Raw genomic sequence first — 14,650 nt, forward strand, 5'->3', positions numbered from 1 at the left:
CAACTTCTCTCGCACGTAAAAAGGAATCATGAAGATAAGACTATCTCATGTAACAGTGTGTGAAGTGGCATTACCCTGTCTCTGCAAACTGTAATGGCTGTGCGTGGACCTTCAGCATGTGACTGGAGTATTCTAGGAGCACACTCCTTTTCTACCAAGTTTTGGGATTTTGATTGAGTTTGAGCTTTGCAAACTCTGATGCCAGTAGGTAAGGCTCTACTGACATTTCTGTTTTTGAGTCAGCTGTTGATAGTTGATACCAACATCTCATCAAAATATAAACCGCTTTCTCCCTTTGTATTTTGGCGAAGGCTGGAAGAATTACATTCATCAATTATTTGCATTAATCTCACTCCTACTAAATTGCTGCAAACTCAACAAAACCCGGCTACATGACGCAGCCTGGCTACCTCCTCCGTTAAAAATATTACTTACTTTAGAACTTGATAAAAGTAAATGTTGTATTAATTTTGTTCCCTTCCCTTCTCTCCCAACTCGATTCTTTTCAACCATTTTCAGATTCCTTTATTTGTTATGCTCCCCTTTTATCAACTGATCTATCTCTCTCCCTTATTTCATAAGTTACAAAGCTTTCATAGAATATTCTAGAATGACTAAACTAATTTCAATTCTATCTACCCAATTAATATATTTTGGTAGCTTCCTCTCCGTAAATATGCTCCATAAATAACTGATGTCTGTCAATACCTTCCAGCTCTCATTTCTTTCGAAATTTTAGTATGGATTATACTACAATTAAACATAATATTTTAATTGTTAAAAAAACATAATAAATTTTGTTATATATTAATGACTACTAAACATGACCATAGCTTACATTGAAATCAATACAAATTAACACCAGGTCTACAGCAAGTACAGTAACACACATCTTACAAATTAAGACTAACATATAAATAAAAATCACACTAGTTTTATATATGTGGAAACTCCATCTCTTGAAATTAAAACACAAATGACCTAATTAGTCTAAAAATATATATGTTCATATATACATATATATATACACACATACAACTACACATGTATAATGTGATATTGTTATTTGAAACTTGTATTTTCTCTCGCCCATGGATATTTTTCTGCAACTTGACTTCAAGAATCATAAGTTCAACTGTGGCTATTTGACCCATCATCGTCTAATTGTCCTGTAAGGCGACAGAAAACAAATGCATTCTGCAAAGTCCACAGAAAAAAGAAATGCTCATCGTTATTCTCAGGGTACAAAATCAATAGCAAATTAGAAAGGAGCAAACAAGAAAGAATACGAGTAAATATATAATTAATGCATGCCTGATAAGAAGTGGCGTTGTAGGAATGGTATTCGTGTATCATCCAGTTGGTCTTCACCGCTTTAGAACCGCGGCCTATGTAGAAAACCAAGGTCGTTTTCTTCCCAATCTCATTCTCTTCGCTGTCGTCCCAAACACAACGATCACTACATGTCACTTTCCAGTAACCAGCCTGTGTCGTTCTTTTTATCCCTTTGCCGTTTCCATACTTGCAAGGTTTACTGAAAAAGTACCACTCTTTATCATCTAACAGCGCTGAAAGCCCTACATGCACCATCAAAACAAAAAATTATTAATGAATGGTTAAATAATATAAAACATGTGAGTTCTGAATTGCGATGGATACTTACTAGGCAATTCCCAAGGTTCGAAGTTGCAAATATCAACTTGGTTAACTACGTTGTGCGGGAAATGAAGGCCAGCCATCTTTCTTTCCAGATAATAAGAGATGATTTCTTCATCAGTTGGTTTGAATCTGTATCCCAGCAATTGAACATCAATATTGCTCATCTTCTTTCAATACAATTAATACAAAATAGAGTACATATTTTTCTATAGAAAAGATCACTTATTTATACTAACGGTAGTAGTAGCTTGAGCGCCTGAAATGAGAAGGCGTCTGTCTCATTGACTAGAAGTCTTGACCTTATTTAAGAAGCTAGCTGACGCGGTTTCAGTATACTAGACTATAGCAAAAGCCATACCATGTCACGTCTTTTCTTCATGCATGTATGGATCTCATCATCACATCATGTATGCAACATAATTATTATTATAATTTAACCGAGCTTTTTTCTGTAATTATAATAAATTATAAAATCTTCTTACTTATATTTATGAAAAGAGAAGAAAATTTATTGCTTTTTTATTATAACACAACACAATCCAAAAGGAACTTCCCTGTGAAGTCGCCAAATTTATTTACTTGTTGCTCAATGCTCATCAGCTTTCCCTTCTTTCACAAGTCAATAGTAAATATATGTGTATTCAAATAATCTAAAATTTGCGCAGGTGCAGTTTAGTGCTTTCATGGAACTTCAATACTCTATGAGAATTAACAACTTTTTTTTTTTAAAATTTTGTGATATAATTAAACCATGATCAGAAAGGAGATTATGTGTCTCAATATATTTGTTTATCTATTCGTTATTTCATTCTGAGAAAGTTTGCTTTAAGATTCTCTAAAATTTGTTGGTTCCGAGTTTGTTATGTGCATGTATATATATATATATATATATATATATATATATATATATATATATATATATATATATATATTCGTAAATTACTTGCAGGCCTGTATCTCCTAGCGTTACCTACGAGCTTCAATCATCCATAACTTTGAATGGTGCCTTCAATTAACATTCTGGGAATTAAGGCTCGATTTCATTTAGATTAACAAAATAAGTAACCATCTTTGTTGAAAGACATAAGGGTTGAAGTCTGTCAAAAAAATAAAAATAAAAAAAAGATCATGATAGACATAAAAGAAGGTAATGCTTAAGTATGAATTAAAATTCTTCTCAACTTGAAAAAAATTTGTTTATGTATAGGATCCGATATTATGTTTGAGTTTTTTAAACTTGAAATTTTGATGCCTTCTATCATATCCACTTAATACAATCCAATATTTAAAAAGAAAAACAAATAAAGGTGTATTTATTTTAAGTCAACTCACATATTTGAATTACATAAAAGCATTGCTAAACATTCTTCAATACAAATTTATTGCATAGCACTCCCTAATTACGTGTTAAATAGTCAAGCTAACTTCATAGTTATATATGGTAATTGAAGTTCCAGCGCTGTAGTTATCTGAGTCCTTCCTTGTCGATCGACAATCAATACTTGAAATTCCCGTTTAGATGCCATCTGAAAATGATTAAAACAAATTTGGGTAAAAATTTTACCCAAGTTTCATGAACACATGGTCTTATATATGAAAACGAAGTATGTTATTATTCATCTCTACAGTGATTATATATATACGGTGAATATCAGGTTAATTATTTCATGTAAATATTTCAATTCAGAATTGATTGATTTTATTTAACAAACCATATACAAATAGAAACCTCTCACTACCTGTTACATCAAATTTTCTGTCATTAATTTTGTGAAGAAGAAGCCGAACGGGAACTTGGTTCATCATCTGATTTTCTTTTTAAGTGACAAAGAACAAAGGGCTCCTGCACAAGTAAAAAAATAAAAAATGATCAATGATATATATTACTTATTTTTCTTCAAAAAATGAAACTCGTTATCTTGTGGTAGTGTTATTTGCCTGATGGGATAGAAATATAAATATTTTAATATAAAAAAGGCTAATTTTTTCAAGTACTCACAAAAGTTTTATCGAAAGCATAACAAACAAAATATCATTTTTTAGCTAAATGCATGCATGCATGCATACAAGTCTATGTACAGTGCACAAATGTTCATATGATCCAGAAAAAAGGACTAGAGCGGTAGAAGAAATTGTTGTTTTAATACATAGTTTTTCCTCAAACATAGATGTATATTAATTTACAAGTTGTATAAATAGAAAGTAAAGAAAGAAGGTGGGAGTAAGTATATGCCTGATCAAAAGAAGCAATCTCGGAATGAAATTCATGCGTCACCCAACAAGTTTTAACGGCATTAGAGCCGTGGCCTTGGTAGAAAACCAAGGTTTTTCTCTTCCCAATCAGTTGGCCACTGTTTTCATCGTAGATCTCACGATCTTGACCTGTAACTTTCCAAGATCCTTCCCTAGTTGTTCTGTCAATTCTTTTACTACTGCTCCTGGAGTGTTTATAAACGATTTTACTGAAAAAGAACCACTCTTGATTGTCTGAGGGCAGTGGTGAATGCTCTGCAAAAAAACACAAAACAATTTGTCATTTTTCAGTATTAATATTCTAGACAAAGTTATATGTATATATGGAATGTAAATGGACTTCCTACCAGGCAATTGCCATGGTTCAAAATTGCAAAATTTGACTTCCTTCATTACTGCAGAGAAATCGGCGCCATCCCTTATCTTTGCTTCAAGAAAATGATGGATGATTTCTTGGTCAGTGGGATGGAATCTGTATCCCATGCTATTAAAGTTGTCCATTAATATTGAATTGATCAAAATAATTAATGGAATTATCTGGATTATTGTAAGCTTTAGAAGAGTGATGAGAGAAGCAGTGTAAGTGATGAGTAAAATTTGCAGTCATATATACACAGAGAGAGAGAGACAAATATAATAAAAATGAATGGCATTGACTCACTTATTCGTCAAAGTCTTGCCCTTAACTAATAAGCCAGGGAAAAGGGAAAAGGGAAAATTATTTGTGAAGGTGTCGTTGGGATTGGGAGAGCACTCGGAACATGCAACAACTTCTGCAGCTCTGCTTGCCTCTAGTTTCTTAAGTGGCCGGCCCCACACTATAGTTTCTACTAAATCCTCTTATTAAGAATTGGACCTTCTGATTGCTTTATTGATAAATGATAGAATGTCTAAAGATGAGATCACAAGTTTAACAGTAACATTATCCGTATAAATGTTTTTTTATTATTTATAATTAAATATATAAATAATATATTATAATACGATTAAGTATTATTTTATTATTAATATAAAATTACTTAATTATATGATTTTTACCTATATGTTTTATTATATATTTAAAAATATATACAGATCTAAATGTATTAATTGAAATGGTAAAGTTATTTGAAAAAATTTAATTGTAATTTTTAATACTATATGAAATATTATATTTATGGTTAATATATTTTTATTTTGTGATTGAATAATCTTTTTTAAAATAATAAAAGAAATTAATACGGTCAATTAACGCAATACCGAAAACAAACAAAATAAACCTTTTTAATACGTCTATGAAATAGTAAAATACATGTAAACTTGGTCCTCAAGTTGTTTACAGCTGATCCAGCCATCCAACTTGAGTTTATTTGAGTCTTTGTCATTCCATGGCTCATTCACCTTTTAATCTTTTTGTATTTTTTTAAATCATTAGTTAGTTTGTTATGTTCCCCTCTTGCCTTCTTATTTTTGTCATCTCTAGCCTTCAATCACAAGTTTATGAAGATGGGTAAATATGCTTTCCATTCTTAAAATATTATTCCAAATTAAGATGCTCTTGGAAAGCTTTAATTTCCTTTCTGTTTCAGGTACTGACTTTCTTACAAAAACTCGATTTCACTTGATCAAATACAACACCCATTTTGCGAAAAGGACGTGAAAACAATTCTGCAGTTATGGAAAATTCAATATTCTCTTCTTCTTATTTGACCATTTGTCCACTATGTATGTGGAAAAGGGCAAAGCGACACGTTAACTTCTGCAGCTAAACAACTACAATTTTCCATCAAAGTCTCCTTCCCTTGTGCCTATTGAGTCGTTGGTTCCCTGGAATGTGATAATTGGATATCAGATTATTTAAAAATTCAGAATGAAAATATTGGTGGTAATCTCACGCGAACTTGCAAATTTCAACTTTCACAGGTCATTTACTTCCACGGACTTGTTGAAAATCCTCCCTTAGATGCTATTTATCTATTTTTAATTTAAGAATATATACACCGTACGATTCCTCAAAAGAAGTAGCATTCATCACAAAAATCTTCTCCATGTAAAAATTTGTCCAGTAAACTCAATTCAGTATTAATATAAAATATGGGCAACATAAATACCAAAAAAGTATATATTATAGAGTTGTAACACTTTTATTACATAGAAGCACTCAATGAAGTTGATAATTATTACAAACAAAAACAAGCTGAAGATGTAGAAAGACACGCTTACAACGGTGAACACATTCTGAAAACATAGTATGCCCTAACTAATTCAAAATTAAGCTAACTCCGTAGTTATATATGCTAATCGAAATTCCAGCGCTGTAGTTGAGTTTACAACCCTATCGGAGGCCTTTCTTCTTGATCGATATGCCACCCTCCAGACTCCATCTGAAAATGATTAAAACAAATTAGTGATTGATTACAATTGCAGTCCATTAACAGATAAGTTATGCCCTTAAGAGTACCTGTCCTCAAAGTTTCTTCCATTAATTTCTGGAAGTAGAAGCCCAACGAGAACTGGGTTGATCATCTTCAGTATCATCTGATTTTCTTTTCAATTGACAAAGAACAAAAGGCTTCTGCACAAGTCAAAAATAAATAATTATTATATTTTGTTTTGAAAAAAAACTCATTATCCTGTGACTGATTTCACTATAAGTGGTTTTTACGTTGCATTTAATGCATTATTATTTTATTTACATGTTAATATTATATATAATAACATATTGTTTATAACATAAAAATTTGAGATAAATTTTGGATTCGTTCATCTTGTCACGTAATTCAATAGATTATAGAAGATATGTGAAAATGAAAATTAGCATATCAATCCGCTCTTATTCGTGATCTTAAAATTAAAATAAAAACAAAAAGGTAAACTAAAAAAGTGAACAGATAAATACCTGATAATAACGAGCAGTCTCGGAATGATATTCATGTATCACCCAACAAGTCTTTACGGCATTAGAGCCATGACCTTGGTAAAAAACCAAAGCTTTTCTTTTACCAATGAGTTGCCCAGTGTTTTCATCGTAGATTTCACGATCTTTACCTGTGACTTTCCAAGATCCAGCCCTAGTTGTTCTTTCAATTCGTTTACTCTTGGCATACTTATAAGCAATTGCACTGAAAAAGTACCACTGTTGATCATCCGAGGAAAGCGGTGAATGCTCTGCACAAAAATACGAAACAATTTGTCAGTTCAAAATACGTATGATTTATATTCTTAAGTGACATTGTATGTGGGCTGGTGGCTTTTGTGAGCGAAGTGTATAAAATATAATGCCTACCAGGCAATTGCCAAGGTTCAAAACTGCAAATATCGACTTCCTTAATAACAGCAGAAAAATCAGTGCCATCCCTCATCTTTGATTCAAGAAAATGGTGGATGATTTCGTCTTCTGTGGGATGGAATCTGTATCCCATGCCATTGAAGTAGTCCATTGATATAGATTTGAATAACAAAGTAACAATGGAATGCGATGAAGAGAGATTAATGCAAGTTCTAGTAGGTTTATGAGATGAGTGGTAAGAGATTTGTGAAACTAGCACTTGCTTATATACACAAATATAAGAGCTTCATGGCATTGACTTCTTCTTCGCGAAAGTCTTGCCCTTAACTAAGAAGCTTGGGAAAATTAATTGGGAAGGTGTTGTCCAAAACGCGGAATTCACAACAGCTTCTTCTTGTTTGTCTTTTAGTAAGTGGGATCCACAGTATATTCTAATCCGTGTATGAATACCGGACCATTCCGTACTGTTTGCCTTTTCATTTCAACATAATATTCTCTTCGATCACCAAAATGTACGAATAAACCTTGCAATACAGTATAAATAGTTACATACACGTAAACTTGATTCTGAAGTTGTCTACGAATTACGATTGATCTTGTCATGCAGCTTACGTTGCTCAGAGTCATTAATTGGACTAGTCTCCTTGCGCAATCACTTTTTAATCTTATTTATTATTTATTAGTCTTATATGTTCCTTTCTTTCTCTTTACCTTCTCATTTGTCATATCTATCCTTCAATCACAAGTTTGTGAAGCCAGGCACACGCTTTTCTTTCTTTATTTATTCCAATTTCTAAATTATAATGCCATTCAAGCCACGTCTTGTTCATGGAAAGCTTTAATATCATTGTCGATTCAGTTACTGACTTCCATGCAACTTTGAACATTCTGTTCAGTTTCCTAAAACAATATTATGCAAGGAAGTTTTCGTGACAGGTTCAAATTTGTCTTCTTCTGATTTGACCAGTTGTTAACTAAGCTGAAAAAGATAAGGAGACACGATAACTTCTGCAAGACTGCAACTAGACATCTCCTTCTTCTTCTTCTTGCTTCTCTCTGGAAGTTGGTCTCTTGATTTGTCATTTTCCGGGAGTTAGTTAATAGGGTGGCCTTACTTCTCTCCACAGCCATCAGATCATTAAATATAAATAATAGCACCGCACTAATCACTTTACGTGCATATTTAAATGATGAAATGGCGTTCTTCCTCTTTGAAGTTTGAGAAAAACAATAAACATTGAACGATTTCATATAATAATAAATACATAATTTTTTTAATTAATTTAATATTAAATACCCACTTTACCTTTTTATTAAGCAAAAATATCTATTTGATCAATTCTTAAGCAAAAATACATATTTTTTCTATTCCTAAACAAAAATACCCTAAATTTTTTTAAAGTTACCAAAATTACCCTTTACCATATCTATATAAACTCTCACACTCTTATTTTTATTATATACACTTTTCATATCACTCAAACACTCACTCTCACTCTCATTTTTACTTAATATCAATTGCTATAGGTTCGTTTAAAAGGAAAAAATTTGTATTTTTGAATACGAGTCAAAAAAAGTCAAATCGTGAAAAAACAACATTTATACGAATCTTAACTCAAAAATTAGTTTTATTTGCTAAATTTATTTTGTATCTCATATAAAGAGGGTATTTGAATATTAGATAATAATTTAGGGGTTAAATGAAATAGTAAAAAAATATAGAGGCATTTTGATATTACACAATATATAAAAAATTTAAATAACAGATTAAGAATAGATAAGTATATTTTGATAAAAGATAACGTATAAGGGTGTTAAATGAAGTGTTAAATAATTATGGGGGGTTTAGAAAATGTTAAAATTATGATTGGTATTTTGATATTGAACACTATAAGAACGTTTTAAATGAATTGTTAAGAATAGATAGATACATTTTGATATAATACAACGTGCAAGGGTGTTAAATGAAATGTTAGATAATTATAGAGGGTAAAATGATATGTTAGCAAAATATGAAGGTATTTTGATATTACATAATATATGAAAGATTTAAATAACTTGTTAAGAATAGATAGATGCATTTTGATATAAGACATTATACAAGAGTGTTAAATGAATGTTAGATAATTATAAGGGGTAAAATGAAATGTTAGAAAAATATGGGGGATATCTTGATATTATAAAGGCCAAAGGACTATTTCCCACCTAAGGTATGTTGTAATTTCAAGTTTCTACCATTTATCTTTGATAATACCAAATTCCCACCCATGAGTAGTTAAAATTAACGGTGGTAAGAGTAAAATCGTCATTTTCTCTATAATATTAAAAATAAACTAAAATATAATATCTTTTTGCCCCTCTAAACTTTAAAAACTAAAAGTTTCCCCTAGCTTAAGTTTTAAAAAATCGCAGTTTCACCTTATTGTTTCGTTTTGAAATCTTCGACATCATCTCCGGCTCCATTGTCGATGGCTTCTTCCTTCCGAAGCATCCTCTCCTTTCGACCGTCTCTTTTCTCCTATTTGGATGCTCGATCGACATCAGAAAAGCCGTAGAAGACGAAGAAATTCGTCAGGGAAGATCTCTCCGCCCGTGTGAAAAGTAAAATTCTTTGAATTTGTATAGTAGAACTGTGGGAAAATAACAGGGAAAATATGTAAAATTTTTTGTTTATATATAGGGACAGTTTTGTCATTTCACAAAAGGGCATTTTTACTTAATCCTAATTATTTTGGATAATTTCACTTAGACCCCTTTAATTTAAGGTATTTATATAATTTCCCATAATTTATCATATAAGACCGAATGTCCTTTACCTAATTATATATACTTTTTAATTTTCACTCTTATTTTAAGAAATCTTTAATATATCATATTTCCTTCATCTTATATTATAAGGCCTCATCGTCCGGGCTCTTGATCAAGGCTAATAAGATCTGGAAAATGGACCTATGCACGGATTTTAAACTAAGTATATATTTTTAATATCTTTAATTTAAAATTACTTGTTTAATTTAATTTAGTACTCAAAACTAATTGATGTAGTTTTATTTTTAACAGAATAACAGCTACAACCACTTGGCTAATGTGTACTGAATTTGTTTTATGGTCCGGTAATGGCGTCTCATGGAAAATTAAACAACCCATTCTGTTGCTGCCATCAGATTGGTTGGATATAATCTCAAACTTGCCTTTTCTGGTCGGCCCCAAACTTTGCAAAAGGGTTCTCCTCCAATGGTAGATAAAAGGCATGCTCTGCTGCGCTCCCTTGCAGACAGAATTAATGCTCAGTGGTTATCAAAGTAAATAACATTTATTGCATTCAACATTACGAGTTTCAATTGAAAAGTCTGTGCAGACAGATTATTTTGCAGTTCTCAGAACTGCCGCCATAAATATCTTTACCTCGTACTTAGATATTGCTTTGTGTGAACTTTACATCGTTTAATTAGATTTCATTTAATATGCAGGAGAACACCCATGGATCACACTTATAAAGAGACACCGTCTCCCAGATACAAAATACCGACAAATCTACACCTACAGCTACATTCGAAATGCATATTAATGGTGGGACTTGTTCATGGTTTAATGGAGAAGTCTTCATAAAAATGAAGGATTCCTTTTCATTGTTGCCATCAGATGTTGAAAATCTTGACTTCAAATTTGTTTTTCTTACGTTATTTCCCCTATTTTCTGATCTTTTTGCAGGTTCACAGTAGGGTTTCTCTTTTGGGGCAGATTAATAGCAGGCTCTTCAACCTCTCTCGCACGTAAAAAGGAATCATGAAGATAAGACTACCTCATGTAACAGTGTGTGAAGTGGCATTACCCTGTCTCTGCAAACTGTAATGGCTGTGCGTGGACCTTCAGCATGCGACTGGAGTATTCTAGGAGCACACTCCTTTTCTACCAAGTTTCGGGAATTTGGTTGAGTTTGAGCTTTGCAAACTCTGATGCCAGTAGGTAAGGCTCTACTGACATTTCTGTTTTTGAGTCAGCTGATGATAGTTGATACCAACATCTCATCAAAATATAAACCGCTTCTTTGTATTTTGGCGAAGGCTGTGTTGGAAATAATTCAATTGTGGTCTTTTACTGTTGTTATATTTCTGGTTTATGGATGTTAGTTCCTAGAATTAAGGTTGAATAAGTCTAAGTAGTGGGTTGTCCACTAAGTGTTTGTTAGAAAAATTATGAGTCATGGCTTTGTGGTGTAACAACTAAGTGGAGAGAGTCTCTATTTAAATGTTCACTTATGTGTTTAATGTAATCTTTCTTTAATTTTAAATTTATTAAAGTTTCTTCCTCCCAGACTTGTTCAATCTTTTTAATGTGTATTGTGAGTCAATTCTCTAATTTCCTACAAGTGTGGTATCAGAGCTAGGTTGTTAGAGGGTTGTGAGTGATTTTTGAGTTGTGTCTCTAGACTACTTATGGCTTCTACTAGTGTTGTGTTAAACTCATCTCAGAATGTTTCTGTCTTTATTGGTCTTAATTATCAGTTCTGGCGTATCAAGATAAGAACCTTGTTTATGTCTTATGATTTGTGGGAATTGGTAGAAAACGGTTTTGAAGATCCTGCAGATGCAGAAAGATTAACTGCAGCTCAACGCACGGAGTTGAGAGAAAAGCGAAAGAAAGATGCCAAAGCATTATCCCTAATTCAGCAAGCACTAGATGAAGCAATTTTTCCACTAGTTGTGGCTGCCACTACATCGAAGGAAGCATAGGACCTGCTTGAAGGAGAATATCAAGGCACTAACAAAGCTGTTACAGTGAAGCTACAAACCATGCGTCGAGAGTTCGAAAATTTGTCAATGAAGCAAGGAGAATCAATTCAAGCATTCTTTTCAAGAGTACACTCGATCGTGAACCAAATTAGATCCTTTAGTGAAAAATTAACAGAGCTGAAGGTTGTTGAGAGAGTTTTGCGAAGCTTTCCCACAAAATTTGATTATGTTGTTGCCGCAATTGAAGAATCAAATGACCTCACTGAGTATTCTCTTCAAGAGTTAATGGGGTCACTTCAAGCGCATGAACAATGGATGAACAGAACATCGGAAAGTACTATTCAACAAGCATTTCAATCGAAGCTTGACTTGAAAAAGAAATTTGATGATTCGAATCAAGGCAACTCTAGTCGCGAACGCGACAAATCCTTTCAAGGAAGAGGAAGAGGCAGGGAAAGAAGTTATGGCCAGCAAAGAAACACTAATTACAGAGGTAACAACTCTAATTTTGTTCCTTGCTCACATTATGGAAGATCAAATCATGAAGAAAAAAATTGTTGGTATAAGGAGAAATATAGTCAAAACAAAAATATTCCACAGTGTCATTATTGTAAGCAATATGGCCACATTCAGAAAAATTGTCTTAAAAAAACTGCTGAGCAAGAAAACGCGCAAGAAGAAAGGGATATTCATGAAGAAAATTTATTTGTTGCTTGCTTATTTACTCATCGTGAAAATTTTGATGATGTTTGGTATCTTGATAGCGGATGTAGTAATCATATGAGTGGCAGCAAATCACTCTTCCTGGAGCTTGATGAGTCTGTGAAAACACAAGTAAAGATGGGAAATAATACTCATGTTCAGGTATGTGGAAAAGGTACAATCTCTATAAGGACAAAGTCTGGTGAAAAATATTTGCATAATGTAATGTATGTTCCTGGGTTAGCACAAAATTTAATTAGTGTTGGTCAATTGATGAAAAAAGGGTATGATGTGGTGTTCGATGATGTTGAGTGTATGATTTATGAAAAGGAGAACATAAAGTTAATTTACACTATCAAGATGACAGAAGATAATATGTTTCCACTTGTGTTTTCGAAAATTTCTATAAATGCCTTTAATGTAGTTAGTGATGATTCCTTGATTTGGCATCAAAGATTTGGTCACCTTAATTTCGGCAGACTAAATTTGTTGTGTAAAAAGAATATGGTGGATGGGCTTCCAATGGTTAGTATTGAAAAACAATCATATGAAGCTTGCATTTTTGGTAAGCATCATCGAGATAAGTTCCCTCAAGGTGGATTATGGAGCGCCTCAAAACCTTTAATGTTGGTGTATGCTGATGTTTGCGGACCAATGCAAACACCCTCCCTGAGTGGAAAATTTAATAATTTTTACAGCAACATTGGCATCAAAAGGTAACTTACAGCAAGCTATACTCCTCAACAAAACGGAGTCGCTGAGCGAAAAAATAGAACAATAGTTGAAGTTGCCAGAAGCATGTTAGAAGATAAAAATCTTCCAAAGAAATTCTGGACTGAAGCTATTGGAGCTGCTGTCTATCTTCTCAACAGATTTCCAACTAGAGCCGTTGAAGAGATGACTCTGTATGAAGCTTGACATGGTTGTAAACCCAATGAAGATGAAACTTGGCTTTGGGAAGATGCTAAATTGCAGCCTAATATTCTGGTGGAGATTGTAGATGCTGAACCAAATAGACAAAATGAGTCTTTGTCATCTCCAGATTCAACACCACGAAAAGTAAGAAGACTTGCTGAAATTTATGAATCTTGTTAACATGCTTGTGTTGTGCAAGAACCTTGTTGCTTCATAGATGCAGTAAAGAAAGAAGAATGGCGAGTTGCAATGACTGAAGAGATTAAAGCAATTGAGAAGAACAACACATGGACCTTAGTGGATTTACAGGAAGGAAAGGAAGCAATTGGGCTAAAATGGATTTATAAATCTAAGCTCAACTCAGATGGTTCTTTGCAAAGGAATAAAGCACGACTTGTGGCTAAAGGGTATGCACAAATTCCAGGTATCGATTTCACCGAAACTTATGCTCCAGTTGCACATTTTGATACAATTAGAACTATGTTGGCAATGGTAGCTCATAATGGATGGATGATTTATCAATTGGACATAAAATCTGCATTTCTTAATGGTGAATTGTTGGAAGAAGTGTATGTTGAGCAACCTAAAGGTTTCATAGTGAAAGGGTAAGAACAAAAGGTGTATAAATTGCACAAGACACTCTACGGACTTAAACAAGCACCAAGGGCTTGGTATAGCAAGATTAATTCCTATTTTGCTAAGAATAATTTTCAAAAGAGTGCTAATGAACCTACGCTTTATGTTAAAACTCATGGTAATGATTTCTTGGTTGTATGTTTATATGTTGATGATATGGTGTATACTGGGAGCTCTTCTCATGTGATAGAAATATTTAAAAGATCCATAATGCAAACTTTTGAGATGTCAGACTTGGGTTCTTTACACTACTTTTTAGGAATTGAAGTGGTACAGGATTCACATGGAATTTTCATTTGTCAAAGAAGATATACTGTTGATTTATTGAAGAAAATAGGAATGGAGAATTGCAAGGCTGTCAAAACTCCATTGAATGCGAATGAGAAGCTGTCCTTAAGTGATGGAGCTGAAAAAGTTGAAGAAAAGCACTTTAGAAGCATTGTGGGGAGTCTTTTGTATCTTTCACATACAAGACATGATATTG

General features: G+C 32.9%; 3 protein-coding genes across 3 annotated transcripts; all 3 read right to left on the reverse strand.

Annotated features, from left to right (window-relative positions):
* Positions 1-1,131: 1,131 nt before the first annotated feature.
* LOC123223353 (NAC domain-containing protein 71-like) lies at positions 1,132-1,823 on the reverse strand. The gene is made up of 3 exons (XM_044646507.1): positions 1,664-1,823; positions 1,315-1,577; positions 1,132-1,197 (listed from the first exon to the last, which is right to left on the reverse strand). Exons 1-3 carry the CDS (start codon positions 1,821-1,823, stop codon positions 1,132-1,134), a joined length of 489 nt encoding a protein of 162 aa, XP_044502442.1.
* Positions 1,824-3,421: 1,598 nt separating this feature from the next.
* On the reverse strand, positions 3,422-4,413 carry LOC123223356 (NAC domain-containing protein 91-like). The gene is made up of 3 exons (XM_044646512.1): positions 4,260-4,413; positions 3,893-4,167; positions 3,422-3,502 (listed from the first exon to the last, which is right to left on the reverse strand). Exons 1-3 carry the CDS (start codon positions 4,411-4,413, stop codon positions 3,422-3,424), a joined length of 510 nt encoding a protein of 169 aa, XP_044502447.1.
* Positions 4,414-6,705: 2,292 nt separating this feature from the next.
* On the reverse strand, positions 6,706-7,400 carry LOC123223357 (protein CUP-SHAPED COTYLEDON 2-like). Its single transcript, XM_044646513.1, has 3 exons — positions 7,178-7,400; positions 6,791-7,059; positions 6,706-6,735 (listed from the first exon to the last, which is right to left on the reverse strand). The coding sequence occupies exons 1-3, from the start codon at positions 7,329-7,331 to the stop codon at positions 6,706-6,708; spliced, it is 453 nt and encodes a 150-aa protein (XP_044502448.1). The 5' UTR covers positions 7,332-7,400.
* Positions 7,401-14,650: the final 7,250 nt, after the last annotated feature.

Source organism: Mangifera indica, chromosome 8, assembly GCF_011075055.1.
Source record: "Mangifera indica cultivar Alphonso chromosome 8, CATAS_Mindica_2.1, whole genome shotgun sequence".
In the NCBI taxonomy this organism is placed as follows: domain Eukaryota; kingdom Viridiplantae; phylum Streptophyta; class Magnoliopsida; order Sapindales; family Anacardiaceae; genus Mangifera; species Mangifera indica.

Coding starts and splice junctions, on each gene's coding strand:
- LOC123223353 (XM_044646507.1), bottom strand. CDS start 1,823: ATGAGCAATATTGATGTTCAATTGCTGGGATACAGATTCAAACCAACT. Junction 1,578..1,663: donor CGAACCTTGGGAATTGCCTA/GTAAGTATCCAT, acceptor TGGTGCATGTAG/GGCTTTCAGCGCTGTTAGAT. Junction 1,198..1,314: donor ACAACGCCACTTCTTATCAG/GCATGCATTAAT, acceptor TGGACTTTGCAG/AATGCATTTGTTTTCTGTCG.
- LOC123223356 (XM_044646512.1), bottom strand. CDS start 4,413: ATGGACAACTTTAATAGCATGGGATACAGATTCCATCCCACTGACCAA. Junction 4,168..4,259: donor TGAACCATGGCAATTGCCTG/GTAGGAAGTCCA, acceptor GTTTTTTTGCAG/AGCATTCACCACTGCCCTCA. Junction 3,503..3,892: donor AGATTGCTTCTTTTGATCAG/GCATATACTTAC, acceptor TTACTTGTGCAG/GAGCCCTTTGTTCTTTGTCA.
- LOC123223357 (XM_044646513.1), bottom strand. CDS start 7,331: ATGGACTACTTCAATGGCATGGGATACAGATTCCATCCCACAGAAGAC. Junction 7,060..7,177: donor TGAACCTTGGCAATTGCCTG/GTAGGCATTATA, acceptor ATTTTTGTGCAG/AGCATTCACCGCTTTCCTCG. Junction 6,736..6,790: donor AGACTGCTCGTTATTATCAG/GTATTTATCTGT, acceptor TTTAATTTTAAG/ATCACGAATAAGAGCGGATT.